Genomic DNA, 19,725 nt, shown 5'->3' with positions numbered 1-19,725 from the left:
TTTTTTTTTTTGTATTTTTAGTAGAGATGGGGTTTCACCATGTTGGGTAGGCTGGTCTCAAACTCTTAAGCTCAGGTGATCCACCCACCTCAGCCTCCCAAAGTGCTGCGATTACAGGTGTGAGCCACCATGCCTGTCCAATGGGCCATTTCTTTGGTTGACTTTTAAAATATTATTTTTTTATCATTTACCATTTTCTAGGGCATTTTAAGATCCAATTTATTCTGCCACAATCATGACATAAGAATAGTCAAATGAAATGACTTTCATTTGAAATCCACAATTTAAAATTGTGGAAAACTAAAGTGGGATTGGAGTAGACTGTTAGGAATAGATCCTAGATGAAAAATCACTTTTGGATTTGCAGAAACCCTGGATACAAAATAGTTCAATTAACTATAAAACAAGGATCAGCTGATCTCTACATGCCACCACCTGTTTCAGGTACATGGGAAGAGTGAAAAAAAAAAGAACCTGGATAAAACAAAACAAAAACAAACAAAATGCTAAATTATTGGTTATTATCCACATCAAATAAGACTGGTTCTGTGGAATATTTAAAAGTCACAGTTATATGTATTTAACTACTATACATAAGAGATAACTTTTTAACCTCCAGGGCTTATACAACAAAACACACCTCAGAAGCTTATATAACAATATACTGCTTCTTCCATTTTATCAACAATTCAGCCTGCCTTAAGTTACAAAGTAAAATAATTAGACAACTATGACATCAAAACAAAGATTATGTAAGTTTAGCCAAAGAGTCACATAAATGAACTTGACAGCTCTGCTCCCACAATTGCACCTAAGTGCTTAAACAGGTAATAAATGTACAAACTTAAATGTAGTTTGATTTCAGGAGTTAAAAACCACCTACTTGAAGTCAAATATTAAAATTTCCAACTCCTAAACAGCATATGATGTTTTTACTGTTTTTCATTTTCAGATGGTCAAATATGGAAGTCTATATTGAAAACATTGGCTGGCTCTAAAATTTAAGTCTGGATTAAATGATTTCAAGTATACAAGCTAAGTAAAATACTTTGAAAATCCTTTTTTACCAAGTCCTATATTCCAATCCCATGGGATATGATTTCTGTATGTCTATAGGTGGCTTATTTATAGGCATAATGGTCAACATCTATAAAAATGAACCAATTGTCAATAATAATCACATCTCCTAAATACAAAGAATAAATGAAAGGTTTATAAATTCTAATCCTAAATCTCAAAGCATAATAGATATTTCCTAGGCACATTTTAACTTAAAAAGTTTGAAAAATTAAAACCTATTAGAATTTGAAAATCAAACATTTATCAATTCAAGTTGATTTTTAATGATCTAAAAGCAGATTATCTGTTTTTTCTTTTATATTTCTAGCAACATTCAAGCTACCTGGGCTATGTGTGTGAGGCAAAAGTGTGTGCATGTGTACTATGATATGTGCATGTTTGGTTTATGCTGAAGGAGACAGTGTTTTTGAGTCTAAATGTTCACCTTTGATTTCACTCAACACTAAAGATTAAAAGAGATTTGAAGTTTTTCTGTGTTTCTAAGACTCTTAATTAGACCTGTTTCCAAAAGTCTTTAACTTTATCGATTTGTTTTCACAGAAAATTTCAAAAATCAAATTAGCACCATAACCTTATGTTTAATTAATGGTTGTGTTGGCATACAACCCTTGAAATGAAGCAATGTCCACCAAGTAAAATTTCCCATCATTTTTCTATGATGCAAAATATTACTTCGAGTCAAACAGTATTCCCTTGTTTGCTTCATGTTTGGAAGAACCTGTGTCTTCCAAACATGCTTCCTTGGCACATGAGTGCATGCATGGAACTGAGGAGACGAATACGCAAGTGGATGGACAAAGCAACTACTCACTAGATGAATCACATCTGAAATGACCACTTCCAAAGCCTAAGCAGTGGCACAACAGTTTAAAGCCTGATTCAGACATTCGTTCCCACTCATCTCCAACGGCGTAATGGGAAACCGTGTAGGGGTCAAAGCATGAGTCATCGGTAGGTTGGTTCAAGCCTTCATTGACTATGAAGAAAAGGAGGAAAAAGCAAAAAGAGACATCTTGTTAATCGATTTGGACCATAAGAAGAAAACTGAATGATTGTATACAATGACTTAATCTAAAACAAAAATTCTAGGAGGATTAAGAGGCATTCATCTGTTCCATCAAGGCATTAACTGCTCTAAAAAACCATGCTTAGATGTAGTCAGTGGACACCTGTCACAGGCATCTGACAAGAAGCCCATCTTTTATTTTTCTCTCTGTTTCTAAAATAATTGCCATTTCTGCTAAAACTACTTTATAGAACGTGGAACAGATCTTGAGGCAATTTAAGCTAGTTGAGAACTTTAGTGGGATGCAAAGACTAGCGATGCTTCTCCATTGGTACCTGAGTGACCTTGGGCTAGCTATTTAACATTGCTCTGCCTTGCTTCCCTCATCTGCAATACTAGGAGAATAATAAAAATATCTATACCTCCTGGGGAATCTTGCGAAGATGATATAAGGCCATGAATTCAAAACATTGACCCTTTTCCAAGATTTAGAAAGTGTTCACTAAATAAAGAATAATTATTAAAGTTGTCTTTTGCTTATAATGCAAAAGTCTTAGCATTTTAATATACCATTATAATGTAATTTTCACTTTTATTATTGTAATTTTTGCATAATAGTGCAGAAAACCTAGATTTTGGACACTGTTATTATAGTGGTGAGACCGCTTTATCAGTGAGGTCAACGGTTCCAAATAAGAAAAAGCCCTTGGAATACAGATGATTTAGGAATGAGTAAGGGAGTGTCTTCATGTTACCTAAGATCTTACCTCTTTATGATTTGGAAAAGCTTATTTTTAAAAAAAATCTATGCAAACAAAGCATGCTTCAAATTATTACCTAAAAATTAAATAAACTAATTTACTTTGACTTAAAGTCCCACTGTGTATTTTCTTTTACAGTGCAAAACTCAACAGCTGAAAAGCAGTAGATATTTGAAGTGCCTAATTTTTAAAAGGCATCACCCTTGAAGAAAATAGTGTTTTGGAGAGCTAGTAAGTCTGAGACGTCTCAAAGCTGGGAGAACCTGGTTGGAATGTAGAATACTGCTGCTGGGAATAAGGAGTTTAAAAGAAAAATTGAAGGAACTTAAATTGTTCCTAGGGGTTTCTATACTCAAAAGAGCCAGGAGTTAAAATTCCATCCTAACTAAAGTTAAAGAGATGGAATCTTTTAAAAAAAAAAAAAAAAAAAAAAATGACTTAGAAAAGCACAAAGACCTGTTTGCTCTTGAAAATTCTGTTCACGTGGCATTCTGCTAGTAAAATCACAAAAGGCAAAGATAAGCATTACTGTGGATATGTAATACAACAAACACAAATTAATCTCCTCCCATCCTGTCTCCAGCCAAATGCTCAACTGCTTAATTCACAGGAATTTATACATGTAAAGTAGCACAGTCTTCTATCAGATGAGGGAAGAGGCTAAAATTAAGCAACTGGCCTTAGGAATAAAATCTGTCACTTGGCAAAAACAGGACTTAGCACTCTCTGTTGGTGTGGAGTAGAGAACCCTCCTGTTGGAAGATTCGGGATTCACGATTTTGATTATCCCCTATCTCATGTGCCTTGGTGAATCTTCAGCTGCTTCAAATTGAGCAGCCAGGTGGCACACTATTGATTTAAAAGGATTTCCCAGGTGCTACAGAGACGAGTCAATGATCTTTTAACCTCTATAGAAGCTTTTGACCTATATAGTCAGAAAAAAATGGAAATAACGTTGGAAAAAATGGAAATAACATTGGTAAAATGAATTAACATTGGAATAACATTCTCTGCAGACAGAAATGCACAATATTGGTAGCATTTTATGTCAGGAGCAAAAGCCAACTGTCCCCATGTCTGCAGAAGGCGTATTTTCTTCCTAGGTAATTGTTTCAGTATTTAAGAATCACTCAAGAGGACAGCAGCGTGGTGAGATGGAGAGGGTCTGGGGAAAGACATCAGGAAACCTGTGCCCTATATCAACTCAGATACTCACAGGTAAGGACTCAGAGTGTTGTACTAAATAATATTTGAAGTCCCTTCCAGATCTATAATCATATCACCATTTGACAGTCTGTCAATTACGTATGCATTTTGTGAAGACAACAGGATATGGCAGGAGGTGAGGGAGAGATTAATTTAATACAAAGTTGCTCATTTATTTCATGTTGATGTGTTGCATTATTTCCCAAAGATAAAAAGACAATGGCAACAAAGGTACAGTCAACAGAAAAGCCCATCTCTGGTGTGGAGCAGAGGGGAGCCTGTGTCTAAATCATACGTGTTTACATACCGGAGTTGCCCACGGTAACAACCTCTTCCCGAACCTTATGCCTCTGCTGGTCTTTCAGTGCCTCCACTATGATGTTGTAGGTGGCACCTCTGGTGAGGCCTGTCAGAGTAGCACTGGTGGAAGTTCCAGGAACCCTGAACTGCAATTATCGGTACATCCAAAGCAGAGAGAAAGCATTATAGTGAGGAATGACATGGGCTCTCCTCTTACCAATAACCCTCACTGTTTAAACAAAGCAAAGGAAGACAAAAAGCAAAAAAAAAAAAAAAGGAGGGTATAGTGGTCCTAACCAGCTGAGGAGAGAAATGGAACAAGGATAGGGGCTATCATTCCTGCCAGATTTTCCTGCCAGCAATCTACCTATGTGCTCCGTAGTTAGCAGGAGCCCTCGCCAATACTAGAGACGGCCTGCCCTTGATCTTGCTTCAGTTGCAGGTCTGCATAAGCCCTCTGGAAGCCCTGGCCATGTTTGCTTCAAATAAAACCTGGACACTGCACTATATGGGAGACAGTCATGCTACTCCAGGAGATATCTGACCCCAGTGTGGAGTCCTTAAAACAGTTGGGCAAATCCTCAAACCTGTGTTTCTAAGCTTGTAAATTTCCTACAGTGTTGTCAGTTTTTAAATTCTACCACTTTCTAAAAATAACAACATAATAAAAATTGATACTATCAGTGGGCCAGGTGCAGTGGGTGGCTCATGCTTGTAGTCCCAGTACTTTGGGAGGCCAAGGTGGGTGGATTACGAGGTCAGGAGATTGACACCATCCTGGCCAACATCGTGAAACCCTGTCTCTACTAAAAATACAAAAATTAGCTGCGTGTGGTGGCACATGCCTGAATCCCAGCTATTTGGGAGGCTGAGGGAGGAGAATCGCTTGAACCAGGGAGGTAGAGGTTGCAGTGAGCCAAGATCACGCCACTGCACTCCAGCCTGGGCAACAGAGCAAGACTCTGTCAACACAAAGAATATACATTTTAGAGAATCAATCACTTATCAGCTACTATGCACAGCTTAGCCTGTTTTTTTTCTATAGACATATTGTAGATAGTGGGGTTCTTCAAGGACAAATTGTAAAGTTAGTGTTGTAGACTGCTACACACAAATGGAAATTCAGGTAGAATGTTTTTCTTTCTTTTCTAGAATCATCTCTTTGTCCTTACTCAAAAGGAACCTCAAATATGTGAGAATAATAGAAATAGTTTCATTTTCTCTATGAAATAAAAGCTAGTGTCTCTCTGGTATATCCTCCAAAGTAGAGCCATGTTGGGATTTAAAAAAAAAAAAAGGCTTAAATGTGCCATCTTCTAAGAGGTTCTAGAAGGAAAGCCACTTTTTTTTTTTCTTCAAAAGACGGGGTTTCACCACGTTGGCCAGGCTGGTCTTGAACTCCTGACCTCAAGCGATCCACCTGCCTTGGCCTCCCAAAATGCTGGGATTACAGGCGTGAGCCACTGCACCCAGCCATGAAGCCACTTTTTATCCGAGGGCTGGTCACTTCAGTTACCTAACTTACTCCTTTCTGTGCTGCTCCATGAGAAGTGAAGAGAAAAATTAATTACCTGTAAGGGCTCTTCGTCAGTGCCAACAGGATGACATGAAATGATGTACTCAGAAGTGTCCTGGAATGGGGCCCATGAGATGGTTGTCTGAGAGAGAGCTTCTTGTCCTGTAGAGGCATTTGGATTGAGTCCCAGCCCATGTGGGTAGAGGTGATAGTCTACGTCTTCCCTGGGGATGTGACCAATTTGAATCTCCTCACCTACATTCGGCGGGTATGGTCTTGGCCTATGCCTTATGGGGGTGGCTGTTGTGGGAGGTGTGGTCCGCCTAAAACCATGTTCCTCAAAGATCATTTGTTGCCCAACAGTGGGTTGCTGACCAGAAGTGCCAGGAAGCTGAATACCATTTCCAGTGTCATACCCAGGGTGGGTGATGAAAGGGGTCTTTTGAACTGTGGAAGGAACATCCAAGATCTCTGGTCCATGAAGATTGGGGTGTGGAAGGGTTACCAGTTGGGGAAGCTCGTCTAGCCAAGAGAGGTTAGAGCCAAAAAAGCAAAGCGGATTAAGCTCCAAGAAGCAGCAGCAATAATAATCTATTCAGGCAACAATGAATGTTCACCAATGTGATAAAAGCCCTCAGAAAATGAGCAGTTCTGAGATCACGAAACACTTTTTCCAGAAAGAAATCTTTAGGATTTTTCTCAAAGGTTTCTTTATAGTTTAGAAAGAAAAAAGTGTTAGTATGAATTTATCATACACACAACTTTAAACCGCTGGGCCCCTTAGAAGCTGCCTCTGCTCAAATTAAACCTAATGGAACTGAAATGTGCATTCTCTTTCTTTCTTTTTTAAATTTGAGAAGCAAGTTGTAAGAAGTAGAATCCAGACTAATCATATCAGTGTCTTAAGTATGAGAATTACAGAGGTTTGGCTCAACAGTTTTTCATGGTTTGAAATGGTAAAAATAGATAAAACACACATTCATTTTTAAAATTTTCCTATCATGACAGCATTTTCTTGAAATTAAAACTGGGTGCAAAAGCAAGACATTATTTAGCTCTAAGTTGTAGAAACCAAATAATAAATAAAGATAAATAATAAATAAAGATAAATTCCTCCTTTAAAAAAGGAAACATTTTAAAATTCAACAGAAGGTATAAAAGAAGAGCAATGATAGCAACTTGGTTTTACATTTTAGCATCTTGTTTGAATTTTTAAAAGGCAAATAACAAGGCTTTATATTGAGTGGCTGTAGTAAAGAAAAAAAAATAAAACCAAACTCTGCAGTGCACGTTAAATTATTCCCACTATTACAGAATACGATATATACACTATGCTGTTAGAAAAAAAATCACAAGAAATGCATCAAAACATGGAGAAACTTTTCATATTGCAAGATTGCTCATCTGTTACTAGTTTTGTCCTAACTTTCTCCTTGTTACCTGCAAGGTACTCTTACCTGTCTTTTTCCTTCCAATCAGGGGCTCGCTCTTCTGGTTATTCTTCAGGGCAATGACATAAATTGTATATTCAGTTCCCGGTTCCAGGCCTGAAGGGAGAATAGAACCATCACATTATGTCAATGGGCTCAGCTAGTCAAGTGGAAGTCGGTCTCACCAGCAGCTGCTACTGGGAGGAGGCACTTCCTCTCCAGCTGGCTGTTGGCCTCTTGAAGGTAAAATCGACTTCACTTTTCCTGCATAAACACCTAAATATCCTGCATATAAAGTTCACATCGCAAATTACTTGTCTGACTGTCATATCTGACACCTGAATAGACACGTTTTGGGTACCTTTTCCAGGGTATTCTTTTACCATGTGGTCTTATTTGCCTTTTTGAATTTAAGAAAAATCTATCAGCATCATATACCACCACTGGAATATCAATTTGGAAGAGAGTCCTGCAGATTATATACATGAATCTACTTAGGCCTAATAACCAAGTGGTCCTCAGTGGCAGATCAATGAAAAGTGAAACTCAAGGCAAGTGGGAGAGATTGGCCAATCTTTGTGCAGCCTCTGTGGGAAGTGTCTAATTCAATTCCTCTCATATCTGCTTCTATTTTCCTGTTCTCCCCAGTTCTAAAAAGGCAGTGTGTCCTTCTAATGTCTGTATGTTCTATGGGGATTTTAAAGTCTAGGTGATACTCTATACAGACTGATATGGTTTGGCTCTGTGTCCGCATCCAGATCTCATCTGGAATTGTCATCCCCATGTATTGAGGAGAGGAGGTGATTGGTTCATGGGGGTTGTTCCCCCAGGCTGTTCTCATGATAGTGAGTTCTCACAAGATCTGATAGTTTTGTAAGTATCTGGAAGTTCCTCCTTTGTGCTTCTCTCCCCTGCTGCCATGTAAGACATACCTGCTTTCCCTTCCACCATGATTGTACATTTTCTGAGGCCTCCTCAGCCATGCGGAAATGTGAGTCAATTAAACCTCTTTATAGCAGTGTGAAAACAGGCTAATACACATAATAGTTTAAAAATTTCATCTCTTGGGCAAAAATAATACTAGAGACTTATAGTCTTTCCCACCAAGGTAACCAACTCTTATTCGCCATTCCAGGCATTCTTTCCAATGTGGGTGGTTGGGATTGCTCTGCCTCAAGACCTATCCTGTTATAGTGGTCAACAAGGTCAATGGCAGGTGGTGCTCTGGCAAGTTCTGCAAGATTGCCATATCTGTAGAGAGCTGAGTGTAATGACAGAATCACTATGAGCTAGTTTGCTTTGAAAAATATCTTTCTCCAGAACCGAATTGACAGGTATCTGGCAAACTTACAACAAAAGGAAAACATGAGTCTAGTCATGCCATTTAGGACAGTCTTGAAATTGCATTTTCCTTCACTCATGCCTTCTGGGATGTATTGAGCTGTATCACTCCTACACTGAGAATGCTTTTCGAGGTTATCAGGAGCAGGGTTTTGCATTCTCATGACACAGTATCAAAGACGCAGCGGGAGTTTGCTAAGGCCTTCATGTGTCCTAGGTAGTAAGAAGGAAAATGACAGCATGGAAGCAGCAATACCAGTAATAGTAGCCTCTGTGACACCAGGGCGGGGCCGAGGGACCACTTCTCTGGGAGAAGACCCAGGCTTCTCATACTTGATGATGTAGCCGGTGATCCTGGCACGTGGCGGCTGCCACGATACCAGCAAGGAATTGGGTGTGGTGGCCAGGAAACGTAGGTTGGATGGTGCATCAATGGCTGAAAGAAAACAAAATTAAGTCTCTAAGAAGGCAAGTAACCAAGAAAATTACTCCCACACTTTTCTCCCCTGCCCTTCTAAACACACTTAAAAGAATCCGAGAATACTGTAAACCGGAAACAGGATCCTCGGGAATCTATAATACAAAAATATCCGCCTCACATTTGTTTTTTGAGTTCATGAGACTGACTGCATACAAGTCAGTGGTATTTCCTCAGTAGAAGGTATAGTTACCAGTGGAGGCGTCGATGACCACAGGGGAGCTCCGGGCATTGTCGTTCAAGGTGTACAGGTAGATCTTGTAGTCAGTGCCTGGTTGTAAACCTGGGATTTGAGAAGAGATTATTTTTACCAGTTCTTGCTTTACTAAGAGAATTCTCAAGCTCGCCTGCAGTTTTTCTGGGTTCCTCTATCATCCCATATTTATATAGACTATCAAAGTGGTCCACATTTGAACAGTAAAGTAGAGCATGGTATGGATGTAACTGTTAACAAGAAATGTATCTTGAAAGTGAATCACTGATGCAGATAAGGACACTGGCTAAAGTAAATTCCGGAATGCAAAAATGCTATATTGGAAGAGGCAACATTCATTGCAGAATGAGGGGCGGCCATTTATTAAGGTTTTCTCTTTCTAGTAATTAGATGATTAATAGCTGAGCCTTGGAGTCACAATTTTAAAAAACTGAAAAAGACCTCAGATATTGAATATTCTTTGGTTACAACTTTGACCTTTATTAAGAGGTATCATTTACTTTTATATTAACTATGCTTTTTAATCTATACTAATGCTAAGATTTATACGTCACTGTTTTTTATTTCTTTTAGTTCTAAACTTTGTGTTATAAATTTTTAAATAAGAAAGGGCACAATGATGAAAGATCAAACTTGTTGAATGAAACTTACGCCATTTCCATGACAAATATTACACAAAATCAGGCATTCAAAAGACAAAACAAATTCTGATCATAGCATGAAAATGATGTTCTAAAACTGGGTTATGATAACACTGAAAATAAATTTTATCAGTGTCAGTCTTAGAGCAATTAATAAGTCAGTTTACATTGTGGATATTTTTTAACAAATGTGGTTAGCACAATGAGTTCCCTGACCTGTGATGGTGTAGCTTCTGACATCTGGCTTGATGGTTCTCTGGATTGGAGTCTGGCCATTGGCTGGAACAGCATCAACTTGGAAGCCAGTGATCGTCTCGGTCTTGGTTCTCCAGCTAATGGTGATGGTGGTCTCAGTAGCATCTGTCACACGAGCCCTTCTTGGTGGGCTGACATCTGCACAGGAGCATAGCTAGAGATTAGTGCCTGCTTGGTTCATCCTTGTAAAGTTTTGGTATTTTAAAATGTTTCCTTGGTATATATCAAATTCATCCATTTCAAAAAATATATAACTAGTTATGTGTAGATTATCTCCTTTGGCATTCAGACAGAAAGGTCAACTGCAATTAGAAAATATGAAAAATCTACCTCTCATACATTTTGTTTTGAAGAACTGAAAAGCTTTATAGATACTACCAGTGGTTCCTAGGGCTGGCTTTTTAGTATCTACAAATATTTCAATAAATATTAAAATTATGAATGCATTATAATGTAAAAATATGTGTGGTAGGAGTTATAACATGGCCAGCTAACAATTATATGTGTGTATGTGTGTGTATGTGTGTGTGAGTGTATGTGTCTGTGTGTGTCTAATATTACTGCAAGTATTTTATCTTTTCTCTCAATAGGTAAAATGCCATCCTTCTTTTATAAATGATGAAACTTTGACACTTTACCTGACTTTTGAAAAGGCATATATCAAGTTATTGATATAATAGAAGACTAGAATTTAAGCCTGATTTTGGTCCAATGGTTACTGTGCTGTGATATAATTTGGATATTTGTTCCTGTCCAAATCTCTGTTGAGTTGTGATCCCCAGTGCTGGAGGTGGGGCCTGGTGAGAGGTGTTTGGATCATGGGGGCACATCTCTTGTGGCTTGGTGCTCTCTTTATGACAGTGAGTTCTCAAGAGATTGGGTCATTTCAATGTGTGAAGTCCTCCCCCACAACTCTCTCTCTCTCTCTCTCTCTCGATCTTGCTTTTGCCACAGCCATGTGATGTGCCTGCTCCCGCTTGGCCTTCCACCATGATTGCAAGCTTCCCAAGGCCTCCCTAGAAGCCAAGATACCAGCACCATGCTTCCTGTAAAGCCTGCAGGCCTGTGAGCCAGTTAAGCCTCTTTTCTTTAGAAATTACCCAGTCTCAGCCGGGCACGGTGGCTCAAGCCTATAATCCCAGCACTTTGGGAGGCCGAGACGGGTGGATCATGAGGTCAGGAGATCGAGACCATCCTGGCTAACACGGTGAAACCCCGTGTCTACTAAAACTACAAAAAACTAGCCGGGTGAGGTGGTGGGCGCCTGTAGTCCCAGCTACTCGGGAGGCTGAGGCAGGAGAATGGCGTGAGCCCGGGAGGCGGAGCTTGCAGTGAGCTGAGATCCAGCCACTGCACTCCAGCCTGGGTGACAGAGCAAGACTCCATCTCAGAAAAAAAAAAAAAAAAAAATTACCCAGTCTTAGGTATTTCTTTATAGTAATGCAAGAATGGCCTAATGTGCATTGTTAAGATATAGCAGAAGCCAGTGGGGTCTCCCCAAGCTTAGCTCTATGAAAACAAATTCTAACAAGTAGAGCATAAACAAGATGTCAGTCCTAGTCCATAACATCAACATTATAACCTTATGAAGTGATTCCATTTTATGGGTCAGTAGACCCCTTTCTGAAGGAGTATAAAAGATGACAGTCATGCATCAAAAAGACAAATCGATTTTCAAATTAGGACTCATTCCACTTTTAACATATATATCTAAAAAAGCATTTATTTATTTATTTTATTTATTTATTTTAAGAGACAGGGCCTTGCTATGTTACCCAGGTTGGTCTGAAACTCCTGGCCTCAAGTGATGCTCCCACCTCAGCTTCCCAAAGTGCTAGGATTTTAGGCATGGGCCACTGAACCCTGCTGATTTACCATTCTTTAATTTTGTCTATACAGAAGATTTGTCGATATGAAGAGATTTTATTACTTACTCTCTAGAGTGGTGACAACTCCCTGAGCTGGTCTGCTTGTCAAAGTGTCCTTAAGAGCATAGACACTCACTTCATATTTGGTGGCCACCTAGAGAAATAAGGGCATGGTGAGCGTTAGCAGTGTCATGAACTGAAACCCAGGGAGTTTCACTACAGCATTAGGTAAATACAATGGTTAGAAAATAAAAAATAAACAAACTAGCAAAACTCACAAGCTTGTAAATTCCTTGATTAATTTCATTCCCACAGTGCAGGTGATCAACGTATTTAATTTATCAATTTTAAAATGCTCTTAGCAGTTAAGCTTAAGTAAGCCATAGATTACATACTTAAACTAAGCTGGTAAAAAAAATGAGGAAAGTGAGTATTAGCATATTTTTCTTTTTTATGATCTGACAGGTGCAAATCATAATTTTTTCTTTATCATAGAGAGGCAAAAAGAATGTTCCATTTTGTCTCTGAATACTCTCTCTGTAGTTTCCCCTGAAATTGACCTTACGTTAAGAGGTACATCAATCCCCTAGGTTCCTAGCAGTTTTCTGCATGTATGTCTGGAAGGTTTTTAAAATGTTTTAAGGAGGTAGGGTCAAGGTAGACTGGTACAAACTGTAAAATATTCTTTACCAAGATAACAGAGCTCAGAAAATGCATAACTAAGTTGATTTATGCATTCAACCAATGGGTATGTAAATTGTCCCCACAACCTTTTAAAATAAGCACAATACATCTAAAAGAGCTGAACAAAATCCAAAGCTATTTATAAAATTCTGTCCCAATGGTTACCTGGAAAACTTAGGTCAACATAAAGGAATTCTGTTGAAAGAAAGTTACAATAAGATTATTTGATGCAGAGGAAAAGAATAGTTAGATTTATTATGACATTATATTTTCACCACCTTAGAAACTATGTTAGAGATGGTCTCCATCTTTATTCCAATGAATAAAGGTCACATCTTACCATAAGTCCTGATACAACCACGGATGAGCTGTCAGGAGCAAGGTTGATTTCTTTCATTGGTCCGGTCTTCTCCTTGGGGGTCACCCGCACTCGATATCCAGTGAGCTGAACATTGGGTGGTGTCCACTGGGCGCTCAGGCTCGTTGGTGTGACCTGAGTGAACTTCAGGTCAGTTGGTGCAGGAATAGCTGTTGGGATTGTCAATGGTTAGAGGTTATCTTGTAGGAAATGGGGAAAATGGAAAATAAAGTGGGTTCCAAGAAGTAGAATGGATTGTTCTTGTTGGGTTAGGTGGGTTCCCTGGTCAAGCAAAGATTCAGTACGAGAAAGTACAATAAGGGATGCAAAATGAAGAAAGTCTTTGCTGAGAAATGTGTTTTATATCCACCAGTTCTCAGAATCACTGAAAACATTTGGGTAAATGCCACAACTCTAAGAGATTTTAGGTTTTAGAAGTTTTTTGCTTTCCCTTAAAAAAAAAAAAGTTATATTGACTTATTGACCATTATGATTTATTTTCCCTTTGTATGGAAAATAAGCAGTAGACCTTTTTCTTTCTTAAAATTTTTAATTAATTTAGAAACAGGGTCTCGCTCTGTCATCCAGGCTGCAGTGCAGTGGAGCTGTCATAGCTCATTGCAGCCTTGAATTCGTAGGCTCAGGCGATCCTCTACCTCACCTTCTTGAGTAGCTGGGACTACAGGCATGTGTCACCACACCTGGCTAATTTTTTCATATTTTTTGTAGAGACGGGGTCTCACTTCATTGCCCAGGCTGATCACGAACTCCTGGCCTCAAGCAAGGCTCCCACCTTGGCCTCCCAAAGCACTGGGATTACATGTGTGAACCACTACACCCGGCCTCCTTTTTCTACATAAAGTATCTTTGTATGGATAACCATTTCACACAATATTCCATCCAAAAAAGAGAGAATAATGTTTTTATTGTCTCTTTATTTGGACCCTATGAGAGATATGGCTGCTAAATTTGATGTTCTCTCTGTAATGCGGCATAAGAAGAAAATTGGCTCCCAACAGAAGCAGAAAAGAGAAGCGAAAAGCAATAATACAGACTGTCACCTCTAGGGTTTATGCTGTCACTAGGATACATCTTTAGCATTCTACTCTGCTTCAGAAATAAAGCACAAGAGATAAAGTATTATGGAAAGCAATTGCCCTATTGATTGTTTCCTGTGTGTCTGAATCACAATCATTTAAGCTAATTATACACCAGCACACGACATCTAACCAGAGAAGAAAGGTCTTACCCATGTGTGCTCAGAATCATGCTGCTATGAAATACCCCAGTTTGGGTTCCTTTTTATAAGTAAGCTGTATGATGCCAAACTTCTTTCCTTTATACATAGTGAGGGAATCAGAGCTTAGGAAATAATCCACAATTTTAGTATCCTCTTCAAATGTCTTGTTTTATGATCTTGTTTATAAGCCAAGATACTCCAAAATTTCTTTTTATCAGACTTGTTTACTTAAATATCACCTAAGTTTTATTGTTTCTTACCATTCCTCTTTAAAGAGGATCTTTCCTAATAATTTTTTTCACCCTTACACGGGAATCGATAGCCCAATGAAGTATAATTCATTCAACAGGGCATAAAGCCGCTGCTCCCATGGGCACCTGGTGGTGCAATTAACCATATACCTGTGGACTGGGTTCCAATCAGGGGCTGGCTCTCCATATCATCGTGCAAGGCAACCACACTGACTGTGTACTCAGAACCCGGTCTGAGGCCTTGCAGCTCTGCAGTGTCTTCTTCACCATCAGGTGCAGGGAATAGCTCATGGATTCCATCCTCAGGGCTCGAGTAGGTCACCCTGTACCTGGAAACTTGCCCCTGTGGGCTTTCCCAAGCAATTTTGATGGAATCGACATCCACATCAGTGAATGCCAGTCCTTTAGGGCGATCAATGTCTGTTAGGCAAATTAATGGTAAGAGGTTATGTGAAAAGCAAGTTGTGAAATAAGCATTTTTATAACATGCAAAGCAGTTTTGCAGATACCATTTTCTTTGACGAAGTCCAATTAACCCACTATCAAATGGAAAATCACTTAAACACTTGCTTAATCTTTCTTGGTTTAGAAAATATGCAATGTTGCATCACTTATTAAAACACAGGTGTATGTGAGATAAGCAGATACCCTGCAAAATGTCCCCACAATGGCAATGTATTTATATTAATTTAAAGATATTCTACTACCATTTGATTTTACAATGTGATGTTAGTCTCATAGACCTATATTTTCTATACCTTGGAAGTGGTAAAGCTGATTTGCAACATCAGATTCAAATTGTTATAATTGTTTTTTTTTTTTTTTTTTTTTTTTTTGAGATGGAGTCTCACTCTGTCATCCAGGCTAGGGTGTAGTGGCATGATCTCAGCTCACTGCAGCTTCTGCCTCCTGGGTCCAAGCAATTATCCTGCCTCAGCCTCCTGAGTAGCTGGGATTACAAGCAAGTGCCACCACACCTGGCTAATTTTTGTATTTTTAGTAGAGACGGGGTTTCACCATGTTGGTCAGGCTGGTCTTGAACTCCTGACCTCGTGATCCTCCTGCTTCGGCCTCCCAAAATGCTGGGATTACAGGCATGAGCCACTGCGCCCGGCCCTATAATTGTTCTTACACTCTCCTTTTCTCATCTCTATTAAACATTTATATTACACTCTGGTCCAGCCATAGTCCTTCAAATTCCCCAAACATAACAGCTACATGAGGCACACTTCAATCAACTTTACCATCCAGTTGTAGAAAAGACGGTCTAGGAAAATTTTTTGTAGATTTGCTATAGGCAAATAAGATTTCGCTGAGGCCATTTGAGCAAAAGAAATTCAAAGCACAGCAACTAACTATGGTAGTTTCACAACTTCTTTCTCTGTAAATTCCTTGCTTGGCACCGAGAAGGAAAAAAGATGTTCGTAAAGGGCTCAGCTGCAGACATAAACTAACCAACAAGTTGACTTTCCCTATGTGTAATTGCAAAAGACATGTGGCGGGCATTCAGACACCCAAGAACAAAATTTGACTTTGAAAATAGAAACCAAGCAGTGGTTACTTACTGGTTACTGCAGTCTGAACCAGAGGCTGACTCTCTCCACTTGGATTCTGAGCATAGACACTAACCACATACTCCACTGTGGGCTGCAAGCCTTCAATAGTCATTTCTGTTTGATCTGCAAAGGGAGTGAAAAGCAAATACGATACCCACGTCATCCACTGTAAAGTCCTCCAGGTGGCTTTTAGAGTTTGGTAGTGAACATATGGTGGCCTAGAATTTTTATTTGCAGAATTATAACAAAAATATGGAGGAGTCAGACTTTGATTTCCTCTTGGACAAACCTGTTCATTGCTAATACAAATTACCATATGGGAGTGAAGTCACACTCAAGGATGAATTCTAAAACTTAATATGATGCCCCCAACAATTAGTGATACTGCTCTCAGAAAAAATGAAAATTAACTTGACTTTAATCAATTGCCTTAAGATCCTAATTTCACGAATATTCTATTTAAAAACAAAGACAACATAGCTAAAAGGATCTGAAAAACTCAGGCCATTTATCTCTTTTTAGTGTGAGTGATAAACAAAACCAGAAGGGTGAATTGAGATATTTAAGATGTCCATATCACTAAAGAGAACTATCCATGTTAAAACAGAAATGCACTTAAGACTTCTACTGTGAAGAGGGTTGATAACGATCTTGAGCCCTGAATTCATGAATGGGGAAAATGATGACATAGGACAAGAATTACATAGTACTCACAACAAGGTAGCCATTTACATAAAAAAGAATATTAGATGCTACCCCATCTATCCTGTTGTATATGAGATGCAGATTATTCTTTTTTTTCCTGAGATGGAGTCTCTCACTCTGTCTCCCAGGCTGGAGTGCAGTGGTGCTATCTCCGTTCACTGCAACCTCTGCCTCCAGGGTTCAAGCCATTCTCCTGCCTTAGCCTCCTGAGTAGCTGGGATTACAGGCAGGAGCCACCATGCCCAGCTAATGTTTTGTATTTTTAGTAGAGACGGGTTTTCGCCATGTTGGCCAGGCTGGTCTTGAACTCCTGACCTCAAGTGATCTGCCCGCATCAGCCTCCCAAAGTGCTGGGATTACAGGCATGAGCCACCATGCTCTGCCAAGATGCAGATGATTCTTACCTGGACCTGCAGTTTTAGTTTTTGTTGGTCCTGGTCCATTTTTGGGAGTGGTGGTTACTCTGTAACCAGTAACAGGGGAACTTGAAGGCAGCCACTTGACACTAATGCTGTTGTCCTGAACATCGGTCACTTGCATCTGTGATGGTTTGTCAATTTCTGTATATAAAAGCAGGGAGAAACCAGTGAAGCCCCAGTCCTTGGAGAAAAGATTGGACAAGCCCTCCTCTCTAGGTCTGCTATATGTTCGAATGATCTCTTACATGAGAAAGGTATTTCTTCTTGAAAGAACACAGAGAGAGCTTTTAGAGGGATGGGGCAGGCATCTCAATACCATTTCCTATTTTTGAGATGGCTGCTTCATTCACAAAGAAGCTATATTCCACAAGCAGATGTCTGTCATCCTACTTTATCAACTCATCCATTCTTTCCCAACAAATATTTATTGAACACTCTCCATGCCCGTCTTATTGCAGACATGTGGAATATATCAACAAAACTGACAAAACTTCCTGCCCTTGGGGTGCTTCCTTCTTTATCTGGCTCAAAACTCTGTTAGCTGCAGGTGTTAGCTGCAGTTTGTTGTCTCATTAAAAAGGAAAACCTATTCCACAATGAGAAAAATACCTTGGGAGAACATTGTAAAAAACTATCTGAATAAATAAGCTGGTGTCACCCCAGAGTAGAAGTTTGTACCTGTTCGGTAATTAATGGAAATTGGCTTGCTGCTTGCGGGGCTGTCTCCACGGCCAGTGACAGCATACACAGTGATGGTATAATCGACTCCAGGTTTAAGGCCACTGATGGTAGCTGTAGACTTGCTCCCAGGCACAGTGAACTCCTGGACAGGGCTATTTCCTCCTGTATGAAAAGGGGTTAGTTCAGAGTGTGAGGGGCTTAGAGCTACTTGGGTATTACTGATTAATTGAATTACCACATTTATAGCAGCATGTAAATCACATTTTCTTGCTTATTCCCTTTTAAAGAGCACTATCTTGAACAGAAAGGGGTATTTATGCACATAGCAAACCTTGGTAAGTGTATAAACATTGAGAGAAAATTACAGTTAGTGCTATTTTAACATTTTAGCTTTAAAATGTCACTGAGTAGTAGAGTAGCATTAAAAGTGGGAATAAGGTAAGCCCTCAACCCAGCATTGCACGCATTGTGTCCTTTTTAAAAATTGTAACGGAATAAATTCCTGTTAAATAAAATTTGGAAAATATAGAAAAGGGAAGAAAAAATAAAAATCACTTATTTCCACCACTGATAATATGTCTGTGAATTTACAATCCTTTTATTTCCTCCGCTCTGCTGTTCCCCCTCTAGTTGTATTATATAAACAACTTTTTATTTGGGTTTTAGAACAAATTATATCATCTATATCTTCCATATTTTTTTGGAAAAAACCAGGGCTCCATTGAATGGACTTGCCAGCATTTCTTTAAGTCTTTGTTCACTGTTGGGCTTTCAGGTTTTCCACAACAGAGTCTGATTTAATCAGAGTGTAAAATAGCATTTTACTGCTGTACCTGTTTCTCCGTAAGTGATCCTGTAATATCTCACGGTGACAGCAGGAGCATCCCAGCTGATCAGCAAGCTGGTGGGGGTCGCAGCAACAACTTCCAGGTCCCTCGGAACATCAGAAACTAGAAAAAAAAACAGGAAACTTTTCACATCCGTAATTTTCAAACAATACTCAGATTTATTCTTTGTTTTCCAAATAATTGTCTTAATGATTCCTTCATACAGTAATGTAAATACTATGTGTAATTAGCAGAATTTAATATTATGATGAATTCAAGATAAGGGGTTACAGAGCCCATTCAAATTGTGATAAAATGATTATTTCAAATTTAGGGAAGAATTTTTTTCCCTCAACATTGTATTTGGAAAAATTTCAAAACTACAGAAAAGTTAAAAAAAACGTAATACAAGGCCGGGTGTGGTGGCTCACACCTGTAATCCCAGCACCTTGGGAGGCCAAGGCAGGCAGATCATTTGAGGTCAGGAGTTCAAAACCAGTCTGGCCAACATGGTGGAATCCCACCTCTACTAGAAATACAAAAATTAGCTGGATGTGGTGGTGGGCGCCTGTAATCCCAGCTACTTGGGAGACTGAGGCAGGAGAATTGCTTGAGCCTGGGAGGCAGAGGTTGCGGTGAGCTGAGATCCCGCCATTGCACTCCAGCTTGGGTGACAGAGCAAGACTCCATCTCAGGAAAAGAAGAAAAAAAAAAAAAGTAATACAATGAACACCTATATACCCTTCCCTTAGGTATTTGTCTCTGGCTTGACAACTTGAGACTAAAATACAGGTATCATGATGCTACTGTTCCCCTAAGTACTTCAGCCTTTATCTGCTAAGAACAATGACACTATTACCCTAAAATTATATTTTTAAAGGTACTTTGAAACAGTGTTCAGTTTTCTA

The 19,725-nt window shown here is 39.2% G+C and overlaps 1 protein-coding gene across 24 annotated transcripts in view; it reads right to left on the bottom strand.

Annotated features, from left to right (window-relative positions):
- The window catches only part of FN1 (fibronectin 1), a 76,246-nt gene that overhangs the window by 5,042 nt on the left and 51,479 nt on the right, over positions 1-19,725 (bottom strand). For 4 of the 24 annotated variants that reach the window (XM_017893511.1, XM_017893500.1, XM_017893510.1 and 1 more), the window contains 14 exons: positions 18,824-18,940; positions 17,988-18,152; positions 17,295-17,450; positions 16,195-16,308; positions 14,780-15,049; positions 13,121-13,308; positions 12,163-12,250; positions 10,190-10,366; positions 9,312-9,401; positions 8,897-9,076; positions 7,327-7,416; positions 5,925-6,391; positions 4,361-4,499; positions 1,892-2,056 (listed from right to left, as the gene is read on the bottom strand). In XM_017893511.1, the coding sequence (XP_017749000.1) occupies positions 1,892-2,056; positions 4,361-4,499; positions 5,925-6,391; positions 7,327-7,416; positions 8,897-9,076; positions 9,312-9,401; positions 10,190-10,366; positions 12,163-12,250; positions 13,121-13,308; positions 14,780-15,049; positions 16,195-16,308; positions 17,295-17,450; positions 17,988-18,152; positions 18,824-18,940 (2,406 nt within the window). The remainder of the gene's footprint in view (positions 1-1,891; positions 2,057-4,360; positions 4,500-5,924; positions 6,392-7,326; positions 7,417-8,896; positions 9,077-9,311; positions 9,402-10,189; positions 10,367-12,162; positions 12,251-13,120; positions 13,309-14,779; positions 15,050-16,194; positions 16,309-17,294; positions 17,451-17,987; positions 18,153-18,823; positions 18,941-19,725) is intronic. The other 20 variants (XM_017893506.1, XM_017893505.1, XM_017893516.1 and 17 more) reach the window with 8 other exon arrangements.

This window comes from Rhinopithecus bieti, unplaced genomic scaffold (genome assembly GCF_001698545.2).
Source record: "Rhinopithecus bieti isolate Rb0 unplaced genomic scaffold, ASM169854v2 scaffold_23918, whole genome shotgun sequence".
Taxonomy (NCBI): Eukaryota; Metazoa; Chordata; class Mammalia; order Primates; family Cercopithecidae; genus Rhinopithecus; species Rhinopithecus bieti.
The sequence above is the reverse complement of the archived record's forward strand: the minus strand, read 5'-3'. Positions and strand labels throughout refer to the sequence as shown.